This window comes from Trichechus manatus, unplaced genomic scaffold (assembly GCF_000243295.1).
Source record: "Trichechus manatus latirostris isolate Lorelei unplaced genomic scaffold, TriManLat1.0 scaffold00048, whole genome shotgun sequence".
NCBI lineage: Eukaryota > Metazoa > Chordata > Mammalia > Sirenia > Trichechidae > Trichechus > Trichechus manatus.
In genome coordinates this window covers 10,523,167-10,547,545 of record NW_004443984.1, presented here as the reverse complement: position 1 = coordinate 10,547,545, position 24,379 = coordinate 10,523,167, and the positions used below count along the sequence as shown (strand labels likewise).

Here is a 24,379-nt window from a genome sequence, read left to right as displayed (position 1 = left end):
GCCAGCCCCCAGGCTGGGGGGCGGCCACAGCCTGTCTAGACCCCCTCTTTAGGGGCTCTAGAAGCTGTAGCAGAGATCCCTGCTTAAGAGTAGCAGTCACAGAGATCTGAAAGTCAATGCGAACCCTGAGAGGGCTTTTCTTGACTGCCCTCCCCGTTCAATTAAAACAAATAACTGAGGTGAACTTAGGTTTCTCCATTAACTGCTTCCAGCACTTTAACATGAGCCCAAGATTGTGGCAAGTTGGAGTTCAACAGCAGGCAGGCGGGTCCTCAGAGGCCCCTGTATGCATGGCTGAAGATACAAGTAATACATGTTAAAACTCAAAGGCTAATTACACTGCTGACAAGCTGGAAGCCAGAGACAACTCCCTGGAGCACAAGAAACACAGCGAGTGGCACTTGTCACAGGAGCCTCTGGAGATCTTGAAATGTGGGAAGAGTTCCTACTTCTGGTTGTGGAAAAAAGAACATGGAACTGTCTGAAGGGGCAGGAAGTGAAGATGGAAACGCCAGACCAAATGATCCCTCTGAGTCTCATCCAGCCCCAGAATGTTCCTGAACATTACCTCATGATTAACTGCTCAGTGCTTTCACCCACCTCCCAGTGGGGTCGTGACTCCAGGGGCTGAAGGTAACTTGGCCTGGCTCTTCTTGAGGCGGAAAGCACTGGGTAAACTTAAACAACAGCTCTCACATGGCCAGACTAAGGGAAGAAGCTCCAGACTTAACCAACGGGTCAGGCTCATTCCCCTCCTGGCCTTTCCAATCTAGCCTCCAAACTGCTTATGGAGGAATTTCTGGGAATTTCTTAAATTGTACATCAAAGCCTGTTGTACCCCTGAAACGTTCCCAATGCACTCAGAACAACATCCACAGCCTGGGCCTAACAAGGTCTTGGCATCTCTCCCTTCCTTGCTGCTCACGAATGCCCGTGACTTCATTTACTGACCGTGACAACCCTGGAGCCAGCCAAGCTTTTCCCCACCTCGGGACTTTGACATGCTGTTCCCACTACTCAGAGCACTGTCTCCACCAGCCTCCCTGCCAGGTTACATGGCTGTGCTGGGGTCTCTAAGACAACCCTTAGGTTCAAGGACTCACCAGGAGGACTCAGCATAGAGTTGCACTTGTGAATATGATTTATTACAGTGAAAGGATACAAGGCAAAATCAGGAAAGGGAAAAGGTGCACAGGGGGCAGACTGGCGGAAACCAGGTGCAAACCTCCAAGAGTCCTCTCCCAGTAGTCACACAGGATGCACTTAATTCCTCCAGCATTGAGCTGTGACAGCAAATGTGAATGTTGCCTCCTGGGAGGCTCACTGCAGACTCAGAGCCCAGAGTTTTCATCAGGGGCTGGTCACGTAAGCACTCTTGGCCTAGAATATACCAAAATTCCAGACTCCCAGAAGGAAAGCAGGTGCTCAGCCTAAACCATATTGTTTGCACAAAGAGTTTAGGCAGAGTGAACCACTGTTATCAGTTAGGGTGGTGAGAACCCTCCAGAAACCCAAGTTCCCAGATGCCAGCCAAGGGGTCAGCCTTGCAAACAGACCTCTCTAAGGAGAGCCCTTCCTCTATGTTAACTCTTTTTGCACACTGGCCCACCCATTACAATTAACCCTGGCCTGGAGGCCTTCCCTAGCCACCCTTATCTAAATCACTCTCCCTCTGCTCTTCTCTATCTCAGTACCCAGTTTTGACTTCTTCACAGCACTTACACATATCTGCAAAGGTTACGTTCACTTGTTCCTATGCGCACTTCCTCGACCCTCCACCCCTCATTAAAGCATGAACCCCGTGAGGGCAGCGGCTGGGTCTGACTAGTGCACCATGTAGCCCAGTAAATATCTGCTGAATGATGGTGAGTCACCAGAGATGAGAACTACCAGTGTCTTTATCTGTCCTCACTGAATGCTGAAGAAGACGACTGAGCAGGAATCCTTGACTCCATCTAGAGACAGAGGTTTGCTTGCAGTCTCACTGTGGGCTGTGACCAGAACCCACAGCCAGAACTCTAATGTGGCTGCTAACACCACAAGGCCTGATAGTTCACCAAGCCCATCACCAAAACAACCCCATATCCACACTCACAAACTCAGAGTGTAAGAAGTCCATACAGATACACGGCTACAAAATTAAAATAACCCGGTTACACTAATAGCTTGGAGAAAACAGTGGATACACCATGTCCCTTAGATTCACTTCACTGAATCCCCCCAGTTCCATGAGGCAACAGGGCTGGTACTTTATTCACAGATGAGGAAACAGAGACTCAGAAAGGTTACCTTACTTGCCCAAAGTCATTCAGCCTCTCTCAAAACCAAGGCCCTCCTCATTCTGCAGCCCAGATGAATGTGGGTTATCGACTTCTTCTCAAAGGTGTCTGTGCCTCCTGCTTGGGAGCCTCCCCCACCCCCCGCTGTATCAGTCCCTGCCTTCGTATACTTCTGCTAGTTCTATTTCATCAGAGGACCTCCCCCTGCCATCTACAATTCCCAAAAACACTGAAATACTGAAATGCCTGGGCTCAGTGGTCAAGTCCAGAGGCACAAGTAGCCCCTTGGAGCCCAGGGCCCAGTTGGGAAGGCAGCTGGGGATATGTAGATTAGGACCCAGGAAACCAAGGCAACATACTTTTTGTCACACACAGATAAGGATGTCCTGTTCTTTGCGGGCCAGTGTTGCGTAAATGTTATGTGAACAGAGGGATGAAGAGTGGAAGGAAGGAGTGGAAGCAACCACACATTTGAAATGGCCCCAGAATTGGGAGAGAAGGTAGGGAGCCCGTGGAGGGTGAGGCGGGAAGTCCTGCCTACCAAACACTTCAGCCACTCACGGAAAGGCCAGTGCACTTCTAGGACTGCCACAGGGACGCCAACCTTGTTTCACTCTGTAAACTTCTTCTTCCAGACAAGAAGAGTTGATTAGAAAAGCTAATTAAAGCTTTTGAAGATTATCTCAGATCCAAAGCAAGGAAGAACACAAAATGCCTTCCCACCGTGCTCCTCCACCCCCCAGCCTCTGGCCTTCATTAAGCTTTGATTTCAATCAATTGCACACCCACTAAAATTAACTTATAAGGCCAATAAATTGCAACCGCATGTTTGAAGGTATTATCTGCTCCCAGCCAAGAGCCAAGGATCGCAGAACATGGGGTAAGATGTCTGGTGCAGATGGGAGTAATCATCTTTGGAAGAAAGTGGTGCCAGCCCCTTTGGTTACAACATCTGGTCTTGGGCAGAGCCTGGGCTGACAAAGGCAACGGCGAGACCCAACGTAAAAGCTGGAGCAGGGAAGGTTTCCCGTCTTATCCGGGAACCTGAAAAATCAAAGTGCTGATCTTGGGGTTCATTCAGCCAACTGGTGGCTCATACTGCAAGTAAGACATTTCCCTGGCAGCTGCAAGTGCTTACCCAACATCAGAGGCTCTGCTTCTAAGTCTCTCCAAAAAAGATGGATCACTTAGGTCAAGTGATGAGGTTTTGTGACTGATGAGCTATACTAGGCTTGGGCTTAAAAAAGCAGTGAGTCAACCCTGCCAAGAAAGAATGTTAAGTGATACCACGCACCAGCCACCCAAGAGTTCGCCCTTTCAGCTACCTTTCCCCACCCTCCCAGGTGCTAAGATCTAATGACATTTCCTGGCCTGAGCCTGGTCCATGAATTAGAGGTAGAAAACCACCTCCAGGGCTTTGTAGAGAAGACTGAAGAGGAGCCTAGATATTGGGGACGAGGGTGGGAGGGCTTGGGGAAGAGAAGTGATGAAATTCAGGATAATAACCTTGCCCAGCCCCAGCACTCCAGAAAAATGTGTCTGTCACCTACTAAGCATTTCCAGCAAACTGACTATTTTGATCCAAAAACAGTGGTTTGGGTAGTACTATCAGCACCTGCTTGACAGTTATTTTCTTGGGGGAAAATTACCACCATGATCCTTTTCTGCCACTGACTTTTGATGGCAAAGAAGTAATCCATAAATGTGGGAGGGGGCGGGACGGTGGGAGGGTAGGAAGAAATGTAATAGCAAGATAATGAGGAGTAAGGGTAAACAAAGAATGGACGGACCTCAAAGGGAATCGTGCTGGACACAACTCGTCTCCCTGGACCACTACTCACCTTCTGTCCATCTTGGGGACTGAGTCACATTCCTAATTGCTAGAACTATTCATCCAAAATTGACAGATGCCGTGCACAAGACAGGGGAGAAGAGGATGCTACATCCCTACAGGAGTTACAACCCAGGAAGGCCTGCTAGTGAACTCATCCTCTGGCCCCAGCTCCGTCACTCTGACCATATCAATTCCATGTGCTAATGATTCCTTCCAATTCCCAAAACCTTTACAGACCTGGGATCAAAGCCCAGAGCCCGAGGACGGAATCCAAGTCTTCCCTTCAGGATGCTCATGAAGAAGATTTTCTCTCTCTGGTAGCAGAGAGAAGACCCTGGGGACATAAGCACTGCCTCTCTGGAAAGGAATGGTGCCTGTATTAGGATGCCTGGCATAGCTTATGTTTCAGCTCTAAGTCTCTGCACACTCACTAACATCTCTTTCACTGATGTGTCCTTTCATTCATCTTTACAAGAACAGCAAGCAATCTAAGAATAAGGCCTATAACAAGTTAAGGAGGAAGGGGAACCAAGAGACTTTGCTCATTACTGTGCATACAGGCACTGCAGTGGGTGCAGGGGCTATGCCTCCCTAATGATATGACAACACACATTGATTTCTACAGTCTTTATGCATAAGCCAATGCGGTAAGCGGGGAGGGTGGCCAGAAAGGGTACTGTTGTTGTTATTAGCTGCTTCTGAGTCAGCCCACAACTCATGTCGACTCCATGCATGAGGAACAAAATGCTGCCTGGTCCTGTGCCATCCCTATGACTGGTTGTGGACTGAACCATTGTAATCCATAGGGTCTGCACTGGCTGAGTTTTGGAATAGACCACCAGGCCTTTCTTCCTAGTCCTTCTTAGTATGGAAGCTCCACTGAAACCTGTTCAGCATCATAGCAACATGGAAGTCTCCACTGGCAGATGGGTGGTGGCTGCACATGAGGTGTGTTGGTCAGAAACTGAACCCAGTATTCTTGCATGGAAGGTGAGAATTCTACCACTGAACCACCACTGCCCCCATTAGGGGCCTCTTTTTTCCTGGTTTTGGTCAAATCTCTAGCACTTCAGAAGATAACAAAAAAATAATGTTGCTGTGAACAAAGTTCAGTATGGCCCTCCCAGTATAAAGTGAGGGTCCTTCCCACTCCCAGTCCATAAAATAAGAAAGAAGCCCACTGTAAGTTCATTACAGCACAGCCTTCACAAGACGATTCCGAGCCCCGACGAGGCCGAACTCAGGAGTGAGTGGTCAAGAGACTGGGGCACAAGTCAAACATGGTCCTGATCTGTGATTCATCAGGATCTAAGAACTCAGAAACATCTGGGGTCATCAGGAACCAAAGACAGGGTCAACACAGGTGATGAGTCTGCTGTTCAAATTCCTCAGTCTCCCGTGGGGGGTTTATTTTGGAGTGGGGTGAAAACAGCAGTCTCATCTATCACGTCTTGCCCTGCTCTCAAGATGGCAGTTATTTTCATTACTCTTTCTTCTTTCTGGAAAGAGTACATCTGCGTGGGGCTCTGGGTATCTCTCCTCACACCTGGGACACAGGCTGTCTTCTAGCACCTCGTACAGTGGCCTGGAGTGACTGAAGCCAGCAGATGGGAGGCAGTGCTGGGTGGAATGCCTCCTCTCACTAAGCGACCTTTGCCTGAGCCCGTTTGCCAACATGAAAGGAAGGCAAACACTGACAGGTAGAAGAATCCACAGAAGATCTCTGTAACTTCACTCACTGGGGGTGAAACAAATGAGTCTTTCTACAGAAGGCATTTATGTGGGGTTAGGGCAGGAATGAAGGACAAAGAGAAAGGCATGTCCTACTCCCCCCTCCACGCCATGAAAACCCAGTATAACAACTGGTCGGTACTGCTCAAGGCAGAGACAAGGCCTCCTAGCTCCTGGCTGGCTCCCCTCTGCACCAAACCATGGGGAAGAGCTCGTGTCTAGGCTCCTTCACTGTCACTGATGTGGCCACTAACAGCCTCATGAGGCACTGTAAGAATGGGAACTTCTGGGGTGAGCAACGTACCATGTTGTTTAAAAAAAAAAAAAAAAAAGTTTGCTTTCATGATTATTAGAACAGAAATAGGTTGGCTCATCATGTGTGGTCCAGCTGAGAAAATGTTCCTCACATCTGGTCTCAGGAGGGAGTGTTCCTCAGTACATTCTGATAACACTGGGTGGTTTAAAACTGACAGCTCCAGTGCCCTAAATAACAGATCTGACCACCATCCCTTCAGTGGGCTGAGGTTCCTGTCACATGGAAGAACCTGGCCTCCCTGTACTCTTCAAATGCATGGGGATGAAGGGATTTCCCTGCCCTGCCCGCCTCTGTGGGCACCACCTGGAGACCCCACACTCTCTCCTGTCCTCCTTTCCCCTTTGAAGCTGCATGCTGCTGTTGCTGGGGAGAATAGTACCCTTTGTGCCTGGGATTCTATCACTACAAACATTCATAGAACCTCAGGGTCTAGGGTTGCTCGGCTCAATCCCCCACTTGGGGGCTTGCATCCCCACCAAGACCTGTGGCAGGAACTCATCCCATCATCCCTCTCTCAATTACCCCCACCCCAGCAGGTCAGTTTACCTTCAGAGAAAAGTACAGCCAAACTTAAAAGCATACGGAAATATGGGTCATTAAGACTTAAAAGCCACCTTTAAAACATACATTAACCCAGAAAGTATAGTACTTAAGGCTTTTCAGGAGGCAGCGTGAAGGGTTACACCCGAGGGTTTGAATCCCAGCTCTTGCAGTTTTCTAGGTACGTTAATACAGTGCAATTAACTACTTTTGTGTGTGGCCTTTCTGGCCTTGGTCTTGTGACTCCCACCCAGGCGATTGGGTGGGGCTGTGCAAATAAGATATCTGTGGCCCACAGAGGGGATTGGTCAGTTTTGCCTTAAAAGAGCCAATTCCAGAGCAGAGAGGAGCACCCACCACCACCAAAGAGAGACCTGGAGCAGAGACCCGCAGGAGACGGCGCAGTGGGATTCCCAGCCCACAGAGGGAGAAAGCTGAGTGCCTTTGGGTAGAGACTGAGGGCCAGGAAGAAGTCTACACCTGACCTACAAATTTGGGACCTTCCCACCTCCACAACTGCATGAGCCGTTTCCTTTACATGGTTCGTGAGTTCTGTGAGGCACTGCAGCAAATTAGGGAACCCAAAGACAGAAGGGAGAGTACTGGGGCAAGAGGGAGTAGTTGATGTTAGAGATGATGGAGTCATACGGCAGCTTGGCGAAGTTAGACATTTGGGACATCTTTAACCTCCACCTCATAGGAACCAGCTTTGTGTGATCCTTATAAATGAAATTATTCATTTAGTTAACCACCTCAGTTTCATTATCTGTTAAATGAGATAATTCCCACTTATTCTATAGGGTTACTGTAAGCATTAATGATTATTTGGAGGAGTGTTTAACGATAACACAAGAAGCCGTCATGGTGCAATGGTTAAGTACCTGGCTGCTAACCAAAAGGTCGGCTATTAGAATCCACCAGCCGCTCTGTGGGAGAAAGATGTGGCAGTGTGCTTCTGTAAAGATTACAGCCTTGGAAACCCTATGGGACAGTTCTACTCTGTCCTAAAAGGTCGCTATGAGTCAGAATCGACTTGACAGCAACAGGTTTGGTTTTGGTTAATGATAATGGGGGAATGCTCACGATAACAGGCCAATCAAGACCCAAAAAAGGCACAAGCTTAAGACTGTCCAAATGTTGTTATATATGTGTTCAAGTGAGATGGAAGGAAGAGAAAGGGAGAGAGGAAAAGTCAGAGACAAAATTACGTTTTTCCTCAGGTCCGGCCCTAAATGGCTGCATAAGGCAACATGTCTGAATCATTTTATTAAGGTCATTACAACCCAAACATTTCAGTCTATTAAAAAAAAATCAGAACCTTCCCACCCACCTCCAATTCTAAGCATGTAGCCCATTAATAAAAACACTGAATGCAGTCCCCGAAGAGAAGGGGCTGAGGCCAGGCAAGCCCCTCAGGCTTATAGGACAAAATAGGCCAGCTCTCCTCGAGAGTGGAAATCTACCTAACATTCTCAAAGGGGAAACTTTCACTTCCACTTCAAGCTTAGCTGAAAGGTCAGCGGTGTTCCTGGTGTATTGAGATGGCCCACAGGGAATGTTACCAAGGTAAACTTACAAAAGGGACCAAATATGCCTAAACTCAGCTTTCACATCCACCTTCCAATTTCAGAGTCTGAAGGTGTACACTTGTTGGCGGATGGAGGTGCCTGCAGCCTTGCATGGGCCCCGCCTGCTCCTACCTTGGAGGCCCATGCACACCAGCCCTCTGCTGGACCAGGGCACGGTGGCTCCTTCCTGATGCCAGACCTCAGCTCTGCCATTTTCTCCTCGAAAGGCCGTCCACGACCACTTTACTTAAAGCAGCAAGTCACTCCCTGTCACGCAGTCACTGCAGCAGTGACTTGAGCATTCATCTACTGTCTGTCCTTCCACAATGGGAGCACCATGGGGGCAGGGACCTTGTCTGGCATGTACGCAGCTGCAATCTCAGGACTGAGCAGGTGAGCCCTCAAATGTCTGTCAAGAAAATGAGCAAATTTTGGACTCTAGAGTTGGAGAATGGTGGTTTTATATCCCAGCTCCACCACTTGCTGGCTCTGCCAAGTTGGACAAGTTATTTAACCTCTCTGAATATGTTAACTCATTTCTAAAGGGGGATAACCCTATCTCACCGGGTTGCTGGGAAGATTAAATGAGAGAATGACCATGAAGCTATTAACACAGTGCTCAGACAGTCACTGGTTGGTAACTATATTATCATCATGGTTATTTTATTATCTATATTATTACTATGATATGAAACTGACTCCATTTGGGAATATTGTTTAATAGCTGGATTGGCTTCTTGACTACATGGCCAAGTAAAAGGAGACAGTAAAAAGTAACTACAAATAAACTACAATATAGCAAATGAGTCAATTTCTTAGTTTCACTGGAGAAGGAGCTGTTTTACAATGAGGGAAAGTTCTAGATATAAGAACCCTTTAAACAATGAAACTTATTTTAATCACAAACACCAATAATTTGTGGAAGCTTCAAGTCAAATATGGATCCAAATCTTAGCTTTTCACCTCTACATCCTGTGGACTTGTGCAAGTCATTTAACCTCTTGGAGCCCCAGTTTCCTTATCTGTAAAGACGAAAAAAACTATCTTCCCCAAATGTTCTTGTAAGGATTAAAGATAATGTGTGTAACTGTAAACGGATGGTGGGGATTGGTGCACAACACAGTGAAAATAATTAATATCACTGAATTGTATAAGTAAAAACAACTGAAGTGATGAATATTTAGTTATATCTATTTCACCACAATAAAAATTAAAATACTGGTACATGATAGATACGGAAGATAAAAATGATAGTTATTTTTATTATCATTATAAACTTTAAGTATTGCACTGGGCTATACTGCACAGAGATATTGGGGCTACCAGAATGTTTAAGGCCATTCATCCACCATTTCCTTAGAGTTGTGCTTTTGTATTTGGTTCATTTGCTTAAGTGTTGTAGGGTTTTTTGTCTGTCATACTGAGAATTATCACTCTTCCTCAGGGAAATAGAGAATTTTCTTATTAAATGTGTTACATCAAGTCTGCTATGAGAGAAACTGGTCAGTCTGCAAAGTGGAGACCCGCAATTGTCACACCAAGTCTAACAGCAACAACTTTTGACAACTGTTTCAGCTGCTAAGGCACTTTGTCTCTCTTATTTCCACTTTCCTGCCTAGATCAGGGGTGGACAAAGTGCAGCCCTAGCGCAAATCCTGCCCACCTGAAGACTCAAGAGCTAAAAGTGGTTTTTAAAGGAGTGTTAAACAAATGTATGTGGCCTCCAAAGCCTAAAATGCTTAGTTTCTGACCCTTTATAAGAAAGTTTGCAGACCCATCCTAGATGACTGAAGACATCTGAATTAGTATTACATAGTTTATGTTTTGCTATATTTTCAGGATGGATGTAATTTAAAATGAGACTCTGCTGAGTCAAAATAAAAATATGTCATTAGTGGTTACCAGGGACTGGTAGGAAAGAGGGGGAAAGGGAACTCACTGCTTCTGTTAAGGGTGAAGGAAAAAATTTGTAAACAGATAATGGTGGTAGTTGCATAACACGATGAATATAATTAATGTCACTGAATTGTACACGTGAAGAATGCTGAAATGGCAATTGTTTTATATATATAAATATACACACACATATTTACCACAAAAAACAAAATAAACAAACAACTTCAGAGGATAACCCCTTCTGGGGCCTTTCCTTGGCTAAACTGATTAAGTGCCCATTCTTTCTATTTTGGTGGCTGGGAGGCAAGATCGTATGGGAGCAGAAAGGAGAGGTAGGAATCTAAAGAGACCCAGCAAAAACACTTCCTGAAGGTAGGGACTGAGGCTCAGACCAACTGAGGATTCAGCAATGATTAGTTCAGAGAGAGGCTGCCAAGGTCCCACCAAGTAAGGACCTGAAATAGTCTTGCCTGGGCGCCTGGTCTGGAATAAGGACCCCTGAGCTCCAGGCTACAACTGAGCTGGGGCATGTGGCTCAGTGAAAAACAGACAGGCTTGTAGTGACAGACAGAGCTGAGTATGATTCTGGGACTCCGTTTCTTACTTTGGACAAGCACCTTAATCTTTCCGAGCCTTAATTTCTTCATCTGAAAAATGGAAACTAAAATAGCTACCATGCTTGTGAGGATTCGAGACAATGTGTATAAAGTACAGGCACCATGTCCAGCACACAGCAGGTGTCATACCAGTGGTACCCACCGTTACTGTGAATCATGACGTGCAGTAACACACAATCGGGCCTGCATGTGGTAGCATTCTACCGCCGAGTCATCTCATTACCGACCCATTATCATCAAATGAGTGCCCAGCATTCTGCTGTCGGTGGTGCAGAATTTCAGTTAGTTAGGGGAGCCACGTAATAGGTTTGAGGGAGAATGCTTGGCCTAGTCACTCTTATTAATGATTTTACTCCTCAAGATTGAGAGCTAAAGGGCAGAAGAGAGTAAGTAACTCACAGGTCTCGATACTGGTCAAAGGCATTGTTGGCTTCCACCTCCAGCTTTCTCAGCCGAGCAGATGGCATGGCCCCATCTTCCAATGGAGGGTCGTACTTGTTACTCCATGGTGACCTAGAGGGAAGAAGGAGACAGAGATAACATGAATTATTCCAGGGAGACATGGCTGGGAACAATGAGTCCCAGTCCCAGCTGTCTGAAATTTCAGAAGAAAAGTTACTACCTACAGCTAAGATTTTTCCAGGACCTGTCAACAAACAGGGCTTTCTCGAAGTCTACAGTGGAAGGGTTTCAAAAGCAAGTAGACTGGGGTATAAACCCCACGCTCCACCTCTCACAAGCTGTGTACTTTCAGCAGTGGTTTGACTTCTCTGAGCCTAATTTCCTCATGTGTAAAATGAGGCTACTATTTGCTATCCAGAGGATTGTAGTGAGGAGCAAAGGAGAAGAGTGTATCAAGTGCCTAGAATAGAGCTTGGCGTATAGATAAGTGTTCAACAAATGTTAGCTCTTTCACTTTTTCTAATTTTCTTTTGTTCTCAAGCTGTATTGATAAACAGATGCCCCTCTCCCCTCCCCGACCTGGTGGCAGCTCTAGACAAACTTTCACTCCAAAGACCTTCTTACACAAGTAACTACTAAGAAGAGAGCTGTCAGTTATTGGTAGCAGGCAAGGGACTCAGCTCCACTAGGAAACACTGATTACATTAGAAAACCCGAGCGATCGAGCTCCCCACATGAACAGAAGGGCAGCTTTTCCAACATCCAAGGGCTGTGCACACATATAAAGGCTGCTAAGTAATGAGAACCAGCCTCTCTTTTTCCAGTCCAAAGACTTGTTGCATTTTTTAAAATGTATTTTGCCACATCAGGAAAGCACTTAATCACAGAGAAAGAACTGGGAAGGCGGTTATAAGGGAAAGATCTGCTCGTTAATTCTTGCAGGTGGGGTTCAGAGGGCTGTGTGTTCAGAGAAAAGAAGTGGAATTAAAAAGGTGCGACAGAGTAAAGAGGAGAAGACGACAATACGGAATTTGGAAAAAGTCCTTTACGCTCTTGGGCATAAAAATCTCAATGTTTCCATTGTAAGAAACCCAAACTGCCTTTCCCATTTCCCCTGCTGACAGCAAACCTTCACATCACTGAGGACACAAAAGAAACTGTAGATTTTAGACTGACATGAGAGTGAGAGAGAGAGAGTGAGAGAGTGAGTGAGAGAGAGAGAGAACTTTAATTCAGGTATAATCACCATCTCCTGAACCTCAGCTTTGATGAACCCTGTGCACAAACACCTTTCTTCTTGGTAAGTGATGCTCCACCAGGCAGCTAAGTCAGCAAATCACGGCAAGTATGAAACCAGATAAGCTAGGTGACTTCCTCTTCAGCATGCAGACAGAGAAGTTCTAGCTTTCCTGGCTGATGGGCCACACCGGGTAAGTAGGGGAAGAGTCTCCGAGCTCAATGTCCCAAAAGGGCCTTCGGGAAGCAGTTCCCCCTTGCCTCCCCCAAAGCTGCAGGGATCTTTGGAAGCCATTATTTCCAAGCCAACCATTCCCCCAACTTGCCACTACAGCGTTGGTACAGAATTTGCAAGAATGAAATGAAACACTCCCTTCTGCCCTCTTGGCCAGCAGGCAACTCTTGTGGTCACACTGGACTGTGCACACAGCACAGGAGAGTCTACGAACAGCCTGAGACACCATCTGACTTGGAGACAGTGTGAAGCTGATGCTGGACACCCTCACCTTCTCACAGAGAGGCCTCTCCCTTCCTGAGCCTGGGCTGGCATGTCACTTCTTGTTCCTGTGACTTGTCTTGTTCTCCCCTCTAAAACACTGTTGCCCAACAGAACTTTCTACAGCGACAGAAATGTTCTACATCTGCGCCATCGAAAATGGTAGCCATTAGCTTCACATGACTATTCAGTACTTGACATGTGGCTAGCTGAGGGACTGAGTTTTTAAGTTTAATTAAGACAATCAAGTCTAGAACTGAAGTGCTAAGAGGGAATAGTCCTTTTCTGTCTTGCTTTTCACTGCTTGCCCAGCACCTAGCACTCAACCACATGCTCAAACACATTTAAAAAATAAAAAATATTGGATGAATGAGTTCCTGCATTCTCCTCTTCCCACAAACAGAAGCAACCACTCCCTCCTCCCTATACAGATGTCAATTCTTGTGTCTATAATATCCTTACTGTTCCCTATCCTAGACTGCAAGTCCCTTGAGAGAAGAGAACCTGTGCAGTTTGCCCTTCTGCCCCTAGTACCTAGCAGAGAGTCGGTGCTCAGTAAATGCTTGTTGACAGACTGAACCCTTACAGCACAGGATGGAGAAGAAAGGACCCATAGGAATTCTGCTGGTGGTCCTCAAAACCAGGAGAGATGGAGTTCTTTTCTGCTTTTTCTGCTGAGTGACACCTAAGCATTAAAAAAAAAAAAATCTAACAAAACCCTCCAAAGGCCTCCCACCAGATCTCAGAGACAAAGGTACAGTTGAAGGGTGCTGCAGCCACCATTATTAACCAACAGGCTTGGTACTGCCATTGCCGGGAAGTGGAAAAGTAGAACTCTTAATTCCCTTTCTTCTCCCTCCATGCTCCCTCTGAGACTCCTCAGCACACTCAAAGGTCTGACCTTGGTTTCCACGGTTAAACAACCATTACCTTCCTGTGAGCCTGGAAGACCTGCCCCAACTGGCTTTCATTTAAAGGCGACCTGATTAGACACAAGAGTCCATCTCTCTTGCAGACTGGGGGCCAGGAATTTTCAAGAAGCCTGTAACTCACATTTCTCCTGGCTCACAGACAACAGCATTTCAAGCTGTTAGTCCTGGAGCCGGGGTAATTGTAGCTGGGGGAAAAATCATAACATTACCCAGAATATTCTTAGTAGAAGGGGCACTCAGAGCACATTTAAGAGCTTAAATTGAGGCCATTTGAAAAAAGACAGATGGACAGGAACGCTTAGATTTCAAAAGTCAGGCCTTTCATTTCCCTCAGAGAATGCTTTTTGTTTCAGCTAACAGGTTTCAAACAGTGCTGCTGGCAACAGTCACACCATAAGGATCTTATTTAAGCAAACGATCAAACACAGTTAGGATGGAAATGTGTGCAGAAAATCAGAAGACCTTGAAGTTTTATATCAAGAGGGGGTAAAAGGAAAGAAAAGCTCTCTGCCTTGACATCCCCAGCCCCGCTTTCAGCTGAGATCCGCCAGGCCCCTCTGCTGCACCTCAGGAATGTGAGTGGGAGCCGTGGGGCGACCTGGCAGGGCTGCAGGTACCAGGTCCCTGGGGGAAGCCTGGCCTTGGCATGAATGTGGAAATGATCCTATCCCTCCACAGGCTCCTAAAGAATAGCTGCTTTACACAGCCAGCTGGAGTTTTCAGGTAGAAAACTAATGGTGATTAAGCAAGAATCAGCTCAAGTATCATCTCTTCCAGAAAGCCTTCTCTGCACCCGTGCCAGATGAAGGCACTCCTCCCGGGATCCTCCAGGGATGATGTGCTCACTGGTCTGTCAGACACTTACCATCTTCGTTGGCCTTCGCTCTTGATGAGCCACTCCACCCACTTCCCAGGAAGCTCTCAATAAGGACCGAGGTCTCATCTGTCTGGCCCCAAGACTGGCACAGAATAAGGCCTTCAAAGCTGAACTTGACTTTGAATTAATCTCTGGCTTTCACTGTTCCCTCTGCCTCTTTCATAATTTTTCTGTTCTGGATGTTTTCACAAAGCAGAAGTCTCCTCTCTTTGGGATGATTTGGGTACATTCCTCCTGGAGACCAAGGAAACTGACCTGGCCTTGTCACACCTTCCTCCTAGGCCAATACTCACTTGGTAAATAAGAAAGAAGCAAACAGAGACAATCATTCAATAAATTTAGTGAGCATTCCATGTGCCAGGCGCTGCTAGATGTGGGTGTTATACCAGTGGCAAGAGAAGGCAAAAGCCCTACCCTTATGGAGCTCAGATTCTAGAAGTGCAGGGTTAAGGGGAGGGGGGACAGACAAACAAACAAACAAAATAAACAGCAAAATACCTAGCATTTCAAATAGTAATAAGTGTTACAGAGAAAAAATGAGGAAAGCGTCTGGGGGTTGGTGGCTACTATTTTATTAAATAAGTGAGGTCAGGGAAGGCGGTGACATTTGAGCAGAGATCTGAAGGAGGTGAGGAAGTAAGCCATGTGGGTAACTGGGGGAAAGATCCAGACAGAGAGAAGAGCAGGCAAAGGCCCTGATGGAGAAGCTTGCTTAGCATATTTAAGATCAAGGACGACAGAGCTGGCATGAAATGAGTGAGGGAGAGAGTGGTAGATGAGGTCAGGCGATGCAGAGGGGTGATCTGTAGAGCCTTGGAAGGCACCGTAAGAACTCTGGCTTTTCCTCCAAGTGAGGTGAGAAGCCTTGGAGTGTTCCAGGCAGGGGAGGGACATGCTATAACGTGCGCTGGCTGCTGTGTGACAGTGCCCAAATGACTACGCCCAACATCAAAGTTCCCAGCGGTGCACAAGAGCCAAGGCCATGGCAAAGTTGGCCCAGGGGCAGTTTTTAAAATCAGATTTCTGTCCGTCCAGCCAGGAGCCAGGCTGGCCCTGGAGCTCTGGCTTGTGTCCAGTAAACAAACAACATCTTCCAGAGCAACAATCTTCTGTGAGTGTAACAATTAGCTGGGGTGTTTATTAAAATACAAGTTCCCGGGCTCTGCCCTCGGATTCTATTTCTGAAGTCTGGGGCGATGTCCCAGAATCACCTGCATGCACTTATTTTAATGTAGGTTCCTGAATCCCACCCTATTAAATAAAAATATTCAGAGTAGGGCCCAGGATCTGTATTTCTAAAAACCCAAAGGCGACTATGGTAACAGGTCTGTTTGAGAATCACTGTTGCAGGGCGAACGCCAACTCACTCAACTTTTCATAATCTTAGGTACTGAGGCAAAAGGAAAAGAGAGTTGTCCTAACGTCTATGAATCCTACCAGCAAAAATCTACGAGACCCACTGTAACTGGGGAGCTCCTCATCAGCAGCTCTTAGGCCTACGTCAGCACAAGGACCACTCCAAAACCCCATACCCACAGTGAGGAGACCAGGAAGGGCCTAATGCACCAGCCCGAGCTGCAGTGGAGAGGCAGCCATGCCACCATCACTCTGCAGAAGAATGTAAGCTGATGAAGGAAGCAACGTGCAAAACTGATCACACCTGGCGTAAAACCAACCCAAAGGCTCCAAGTCATGCAGTAAAGATGTACAACATGGTGCCGAGCAGAGGGTCCTGAAACTGAGTCACCCCATGGATGTTAAATAGTAGCCACCAAGCCTTGCCCTCTTCCTGCTTTATTTTTCTCCATAACACTTAATATTAGCTATTTGCTGTTTAAAACAAACAAGTTCTCCAGGTGATTCAGATGCAGAAACAATGGTATAGAGCAGTTTCTCAACCCTGGCATTACTGAGGTTTTGTGGCATTTTGATGGGAGAACACCTTGTTGTGGGGGACTGCCCTATGCACTGTAGGATGTTTGTTTAGCAGCATCCCTGGCCTCTACCCAACAGATGCCGGTAGCACCCCTTTCCCAGCTGTGACAACCGAAAATGTCTCCAGATATCGCCAAATGTCCCGGGGGGGTGGGGGGGGACAAATTGCTCCCAGTCAAGACCCACTAGTGTAGAAGAAACAACACTGAGCCAAGAGTTAAGAGGTCTGAGCTGTAATTCTGGCCCTGATCGCTCATTTAAAAAAAATCAGTTGCCACTGAGTCAGTTCCAACTCATGGTAACCTCCTGTGTATCAGAGGAAAACTGTGCTTCATAGGGTTTTCAAAGGCTGATTTTTCGGAAGTAGACTCCCAGGCCTTTCTCCTGAGGCCACCTCCAGGTGGATTTCAACCACCAATCTTTCGGTTAGCAGCTGAGTGCGTTAACCATTGGCATCATGTAGGCAGTCATTTTCATTCCTGCAGCTTTCCTGCCTGTAATATGGGGGAGATGGGTGGTCTAGAGCCCTTCAGGAGCTAGCTTGGTTGAATCAGCAGTACTCTGGAACCATTTCCCCCAATTCTGCTTATGCTTACGGGTACAAATTGAGCTGTTCACAAAAGCTTTGAAAAACAAGTTCTGCAGGTTCACAAAAGAGGAAGAGTTGTGGAAACCACGAATTAGATCTCTCTAAGGTCTCATTTAGTTCTCATATTAGGGTTTAAAAATTCAGTACTGATTAATCCTAGGGCTCAGTTCCCTCCCTCCTGTGCTGTGAGCCTGCTAGATGCTAGGATCTGTGTGTGGTCCTCGAGCGAGCCCAGCTGGCTAGTTAGGGCTGTGATTTCCTTTATGGTCACAGGGTTAAAAAAAAAAAAAAATCCTTGGCCTCAAATGGCATGAGCTGTGAATCCCAGAGCTGAGTGTGGTGAGCAAGAGGTGTCCACTGAAGGTGGGCCAGGAGGGGCTTCTTTACACCCCAAGTGCAAAGCCACCAGAACACACCTCGTAGACGAAGCAATAACAAGAACATCTGGAACATACCCAAAACACATTACGTATGCAATATTTTTCTAACTTTTTTTATGAAATTTTTCAAACATACATGCAGTAGAGTTAAAAAATTTTACAGTGGACACCTATATACACACCGCCTAGATTTTTACCATTAATATTTTACTAAACTTTATCACACACTGCATTAAGAGATTTAAGAAATGCAAATAATTTCACAAACTGAGAAATAGTAGATAATAGCCTTAATGCTTAGTTGAACTGTTTCTGGTCTAGACCGACGGCAGAGACAGTATTTTATTGATCTTAGATGCCTCCACAGCCCCACAAGCCCTTGCTCCCACACTGTGATCTGCTGGAAGGACCAGCTGTGCACATCTTCCATGTCCCCAGGTAAATGCTATGTCAACACAACTTCTAAGGAGGCCCTGAAGCACCCGCAGGGAACTGACTCCTTCCTGCTCCAAGTGCAGGAATCTCCTTTCTTTTGCCGAGGGCCTTGTGCTTGAGGAAAACCTTACCAGCAGAGGTCCCAGAGAAAATGCAGGTGTGCACGAGGAGGTCCCCACCTGAATCATCAGGACAGAGGCCGCAGGTGTTCTAGCATCATCTCACCTGGAGGCCGACCTGCTGGGATAACTCTTTTCTTGAAGCTCAAGCCTTAACCCGAATAAAAATGTTTGAGCGCACAAAGAAGGGCCTCTCAGCTGCTCTTCCTAGTCCACGTCGTCCTCCTCCTCTAAACATCTTTCCCTTTTTCTTTTGTCGAGCCTTGGGCCTGGCAAGTGATACTCAAGGAACGTTGATGAGGGAAGGAAAGGAATAATGTTCTGAAGATGTTCCAATATCTGCTTTATTCCCACTTCCTTCCCTTCATCGAGAGATCTTTGAATTCAGGCATAAAGGCTGTTCTAGGTAGAAGGAACAGAGGACAAGAAAAAGCAGGAGAGCAGGGTCACAGTCCAGAGCACAATACATTCCCTCTGAACTCTTAATTTCTACAAAACAAATTATCTGCTCAGGCCAGGAAAGTAGGAGGAGAAAAGACACCAGGTTGGGAGAGATGAGGGCCTAAAAGGCACCAGAATCAAGGGAATTAGCATAATCTACTATGCAGCAGACACACTGTTGCACATTTCTGATCAATCATCTCAGTTACCATTTGCTGAGCACTTACTATGCACCCAGACCCAGGCTATGCGCTTTGCATCCTTACTTCATTCAACGTGATGATCCTATAAAAAACTAGGCATATTAGTTTTTTATAGAAGAGAAAGGGTGAGGAATGTGCCCCAGGTCTCATAGCTGCGAGAGGTACAGCCAACTTTAAACCCCAGTCTAAATCTAAAGCGTTTACTGTTTCCATTTGCTCAAACATATACTGAATGCCTACTGTATGTCGGGCATGACAACGTTCTAGAATAGTCAATAAGCTGCTACTTTTTAAAATAAGCAAATAAAAATACAGACAGAAGCTACCAGCCTGTCACAATTCCTCAGCACACACCTCTGGCAACCAGCCTAACAAGCTCTGGGGCTAGGGGAGGGAAAGCCCTCCACCCTGCAGCAGTCCAGGGTTCTCCGTTAGGCCAGAGGACCCTCTGGGGACTGCAGTTCAAAGGACTCTCTGGGAACAGCACCTGTCTCACCATGAAACTCATCAAAACCTGCAGGGGAGAGACAGCAGAGAGAGGGTGGCCCCAAGGACCATGGCTCAGTGGCAGGAGGAGCTGACATATGAGATAAACAGCTGCCATCCAGCCGGGACCTGGGGGCCAATGGCAACCCCAACGGGAAAGGCAATGTCCACGCAGACAAACTGGTGTCCGGGGGTCTTGGGGCTTGCCGATGGGTGGTGAGCCTGAGGCGGCACAGCGTGGTGAGCGATCTTCAGAGTCAGACAGAACTGCGTGTGAGCATCAGCAGTGTGATCTTGGCAGTCTCTTCACCAATTTTAACCTTAATTTCTTATCCTGGAATGGGGACACTATGAATTACCTACCTCCCAGGCACCAAGGCCTCACATCTCCTTCCAGCTCATGATGCTCCTTCCACGCTCCCCTTCTCTTCTTCGGCAGTGCTCCCTCCTCTTTTAGGCTGTGTGACCTCAATGTCTCTCAGGACTGTATCACCATCCATGCTGGGGACTCCCACATTTACATCTCTAATCCAGACCACGCTTTCAGAACTCCAGACTGGACACCCACAGTCTACCTGACATCTCCACATTGCAAACATAAAGCAACTCCCACCTTCCAGCTCCTCAGGCCAAAAGCCTACAAATGTCTTTCACATCTTATTCTTCCACACCTATTCCACCTGCAAATGTTGCTGGCTTTACCTTTAAAATTTACTTCAAATCTGGCCACTTCTCCCCATCTCCACTCTAGTATCTACCTGGCTTCCATATGAAGCCAGGAAAGGGATGGGATTATAAGGCACTTGGTGTTGTTAGGTGCCGTCGAGTCGATTTCGACCAGATGTGAGAGTAGAACTGCCCCAAAGGGTTTTCTTGGCTGTAATCTTTACAGAAGTAGATTGCCAGGTCTTCCTCCTGAGGGACCGCTGGATAGGTTCGAACCGCCAGCCTTTTGGTTAGCAGCTGAGTGTTTAACCGTTTGCATCACCAGGACTTACTTAGTTTCTTAAAAAGTCAGTATTAAACCTTTACAATTTATGCCAAGTTCTGTGCTCATCAGCACTTCACATGTGTTCTTTTAATCCCCCCAACAACTCTGCACTAAGTCCCATCACCCCTGGCGTGGCCTTCAAGGCTCCTGCCATACCTCTGGCCTTACCTCCACCCTTGACGACGCTCCAGCTCTGGCCTTCTTGCTGGGCTCAATCTCGACAAGCTCATCTACACCCAGGGACTTTCCATCTGAAATGTTCTTAACCCACACCTGTGTATGACTTATCCTGAAGTCTCTTTTCAAACATTATTACTTAAGGGAGAGCTTTCCCTGTCTATCTATCTTGTCTCTCTCTCCCCTTGTCCTTTTTATTGTCCTGAACATTTTTCATAATCTGAAAAGTGTGTCTGGCTTCCTCACTAGGCTATAAGTTCCATAAAAAGAGACTCAGAATAGTGCCACCACATAGTACATGCATACAGAAAAAGGCTATTGAGCGCTCTGTTGAACGAATGAATACTATTATTTCCATTTTATTGATGAGAACGCTAAGTATGAGAGATAGTAAGTCATTTGTTAAAGGCCCCATTGCTAACAGGGGACAGTGCTGGTTTGGAGCCTACATCTGCTGATTCCAGATATTTTTCTGCTTCTACTTCTCAGACCCACCCTCTGAAGAGAGCTTTAGGCTCAAGCTTCAAGACCCAGCCCAGGTTCTAAATAAGTTAAAGCAGACTGCATTCCTACACTGTTCTCCAAGGCATTGGCTCTAGCTAAGACAATCCATCACGGAAATACTAGACTGGTTTAGGGATTCCTGCTCTTTTTTCCTAGAAAGAACTCCTAGACATCCTTTATAACCTAGGTCAGAGACCACTTCCTTCAGGATGCCCTCCTGGAGTCAATCACAACCTCTTCTGCACTATTTCCATACCCTGACAAGATATGTGCTGGATGCATGAATCACATCACACAGTAACCAGCTGCAGACTGTGTCTCCTATTCTAGATCAGATGATCACTGAGGGCGGGGCTAATGCCATCTTGGTTATTTACACATATCCAGCCCTTAGCACAGTGAAAGAAAGAGAAAGGAGAGTTGCATATTTGTTGACAAAGCTGTGTTCACATGTCCTTTAATCACAGAGACTGTCCTTGCCTTTAGGACTAAGATCCCTATCAAATACTCTCTTGGTACCTTGGTACCTCCCCGGTGCAGGACTTAACACAATTATAATTAATTAGAGTGTAAGATCCACAAGGGCAGGGGCCTTCTGTTCAATGTTATATCCCCACTGCTTATTGGAGCCATTCCACAAATAAATCTGTTGGCTGATTGGATGGCTGGATGAAAAGAAAGAAGGAAAGGCAGACAAACAGAAAGAAGGATGGATGGCCTGTCAAACTGACAGAGTTCAGTGGCCCTTGTGCTCCCGCAGCAGGCAGCAACGAGTGACCCAGGATGCGGCCTGACGCGCTGCATTCTCGGACACGACCTTACCTATAGGAGTCCCCGTCTCTGTTGTAGTCGCACAAAAGGTAATCCTTTCCCACCACCTTGTCTCTGGCAATTTTCAGTGGCTGGTCAACGGAAGACAGGAGATCTTCACATAAACTGGGAACCTGGCAGAAAGAAAGGAAAAGATAGAAAGACAGGTTAAAATAACACATCAAGTTCAGGTTGGCTAGCGATAACTGCTGCCATATTATGGTCAGTATATTTAACATCTGGCCCTTGGTACCCTGCCAAGATTATGGGCCTGTTCTTTTCTTTTCCACATGTGCCTGACATGTCCCCCTCTATTAAAAAAACTGTTCTTGAATTACAGTGGAGCGTGATTTCCAACACAGCCTTGCTTCCAACACTGTGTGCAGCTTTAATTATCTAGTCACCAGGGTGGTCTACAAAATTTAAGTATGCATATGCTTGGTCTTGGTCTCTGGTGGGCAAAGAAAAAGCTGCAGTCCTGAGAAGAAGGTAAACAACTCAAATGTGCAGGATTCCAAAGAACTCTGAGAAGAATAACCCACCCGTGCTGGAGAACTCCCATAGGCTCCCATGCTGGGTGGAGTTTCCAATACTTTCCAGGCACCTGGCCAAGCATTACCAGGCTGGCTCGCGGAGTCAACCCTATCTGCTGCAAGGTAGCTTCACACTAGCTTCTCATGGCGCCGGGCTCCTGCTGCTGTCCAGTCGATGGCCCCGTGGTCTAGGGCAGGAAGGGCTGAACCCCGGCACAAATGCTGCTGACTTTGACACATCACCCTGCTAATAACCAGGTTTCCTCCTCCCAACTCAAACATCAGTTTCCACCAAAATATTCCAAGAAGGGATGGCAGCACTTTTAGAAACAGATTCCTTCAGGCTTGAGTCATTTCCATGCTATATTTCCAATGTGCTGACTTATTCGTTTCAAGGGACTGGATTTGTGGAGGCCCCACCATATCGTTTACCAGGCAAGTGGCTGCCAAGTGCACCAATAACCCTTCCAAGTGGAAAAGTTACATCGTGTGGCAAAGACAACCAGAAGAGTAGCTCAGATTGGGGCTGACAGCCATGGCAGTCCCCGTGCTCCTCTAGAAGACCCTTTCCATCATCACAGACAGGGAACACTGTCACCAGAGACCACCCAGCCTCCGTGGGCCTCTCCAAGGCACCTCTGCTAACCCCTAGAGTGCTTCAGAACTCAGCTTGTAAAGTACTATCTGGAACAACAAAAAGAAGGCACCCCCTTCACATAGCTCATACATTTGGCCTCAGTGCAATAGTCTTTTTCTTATACATGGAACAGTATCAGTCATTTAGCCCCTCAAGACATATACAAACCATTATCCCCTGTATACAACATGGTTAGTTTTAGAATTCCTTCTCCATACACCGCTAGCCTGTGTACAACCCCTAAAAAAGGAGGGGGGCTTTTTTTCTCCCACAAGAAAAAATTTTTTAATTGTTGCATCAGACTCAAATCTGACATCCAGGGCCACAGAGAAAAGGAACAGTGGTTGTGTCCCTGGCCACACCCAGAGCTCTTCATCACCCAGGCCAAGTTTCAGTAGCACACTTGTCAGCTTGTGTTACAGGAACCAACACAAAAATCAGGGAGTCCAGTCCCACAATTTGGTTTCCATCCATTCTTCCCAGTGATACTATTAAACATTCAGTGCATAATATTTGGAAGTCAGTGAAATCATACAACTTAGTACTGTGTTAAGAAATTCACAACAGGTGCTACCTATTCTGGGAGATGGTTAATATTTGACATCATTCCATGATTTCAGTTTCACATTGTCTTAGGCAGGTTCCCATCATGGCCACATAATCCCAACATACAGCACGTCTGGTCTGAGAAATAGGCATGCTGCATACTTGTGCCTTCACAGATTTCTAAGACTATGAACTCCTCAAACCTTCTCTGAAAGGTTTGTACGAAAAGCACTAGACTTGGAAGAATCACAAGGCTAGGGTTCAATCTAGACTCTGAAACCAACCATCTGTGCAACTTACATCTTCATATTTTTCATTGGTGGAACAGAACTGTCAAGCTTTACTGGGCAAATAATTTGGAGCCCTGGTGGCACAGTGGTTAAGAGCTATGGCTGTCAACCAAAAGGTGGGCAGTTCAAATTCACCAGCCGCTCCTTGGAAACCCTATGGGGCAGCTGGAATAGACTAGATGACAACAGGTTTTGGGCAAATAATTATGCAAGTTAAACAAAAAATGTAGCTGAAGGAATTTGACAGCTGCAATATAAAACGTCAGTTACTATTTTTTAATGTAAAATGCAAGTAATTGAATCTTATTCTAAAATATAAAATTTAAACTATTTTTTGAAAGAACTAAATGAATCTGAGACAATCTGGTTCTGTTCTGATTAACTTTTGTTTTTTTGTATTAAGTCACTTGAAATCCTAACTTGGCATTAAAAACCCTCTGAAAGTTTGCCTTGACACTTAAATTTTTTTTGTGTCAAAGTGAATGACTAATTATTCAGGTTGTTACAGAGAACTTGGTACTAGAGAACCCTGATTTACTTCTCTGGCTCCGACTTCTTCTTTTTTTTTTTTTTTTAATT

At 46.2% G+C, this 24,379-nt stretch overlaps 1 protein-coding gene across 2 annotated transcripts in view; it reads right to left on the bottom strand.

The window, feature by feature from the left end:
* Positions 1-24,379, bottom strand: part of CAPZB (capping actin protein of muscle Z-line subunit beta) — a 159,353-nt gene that overhangs the window by 29,839 nt on the left and 105,135 nt on the right. For both annotated transcript variants that reach the window (XM_004377186.2, XM_023732141.1), the window contains exons 3-4: positions 21,807-21,928; positions 11,181-11,294 (exon numbers count right to left, since the gene is read on the bottom strand). In XM_004377186.2, the coding sequence (XP_004377243.1) occupies positions 11,181-11,294; positions 21,807-21,928 (236 nt within the window). The remainder of the gene's footprint in view (positions 1-11,180; positions 11,295-21,806; positions 21,929-24,379) is intronic.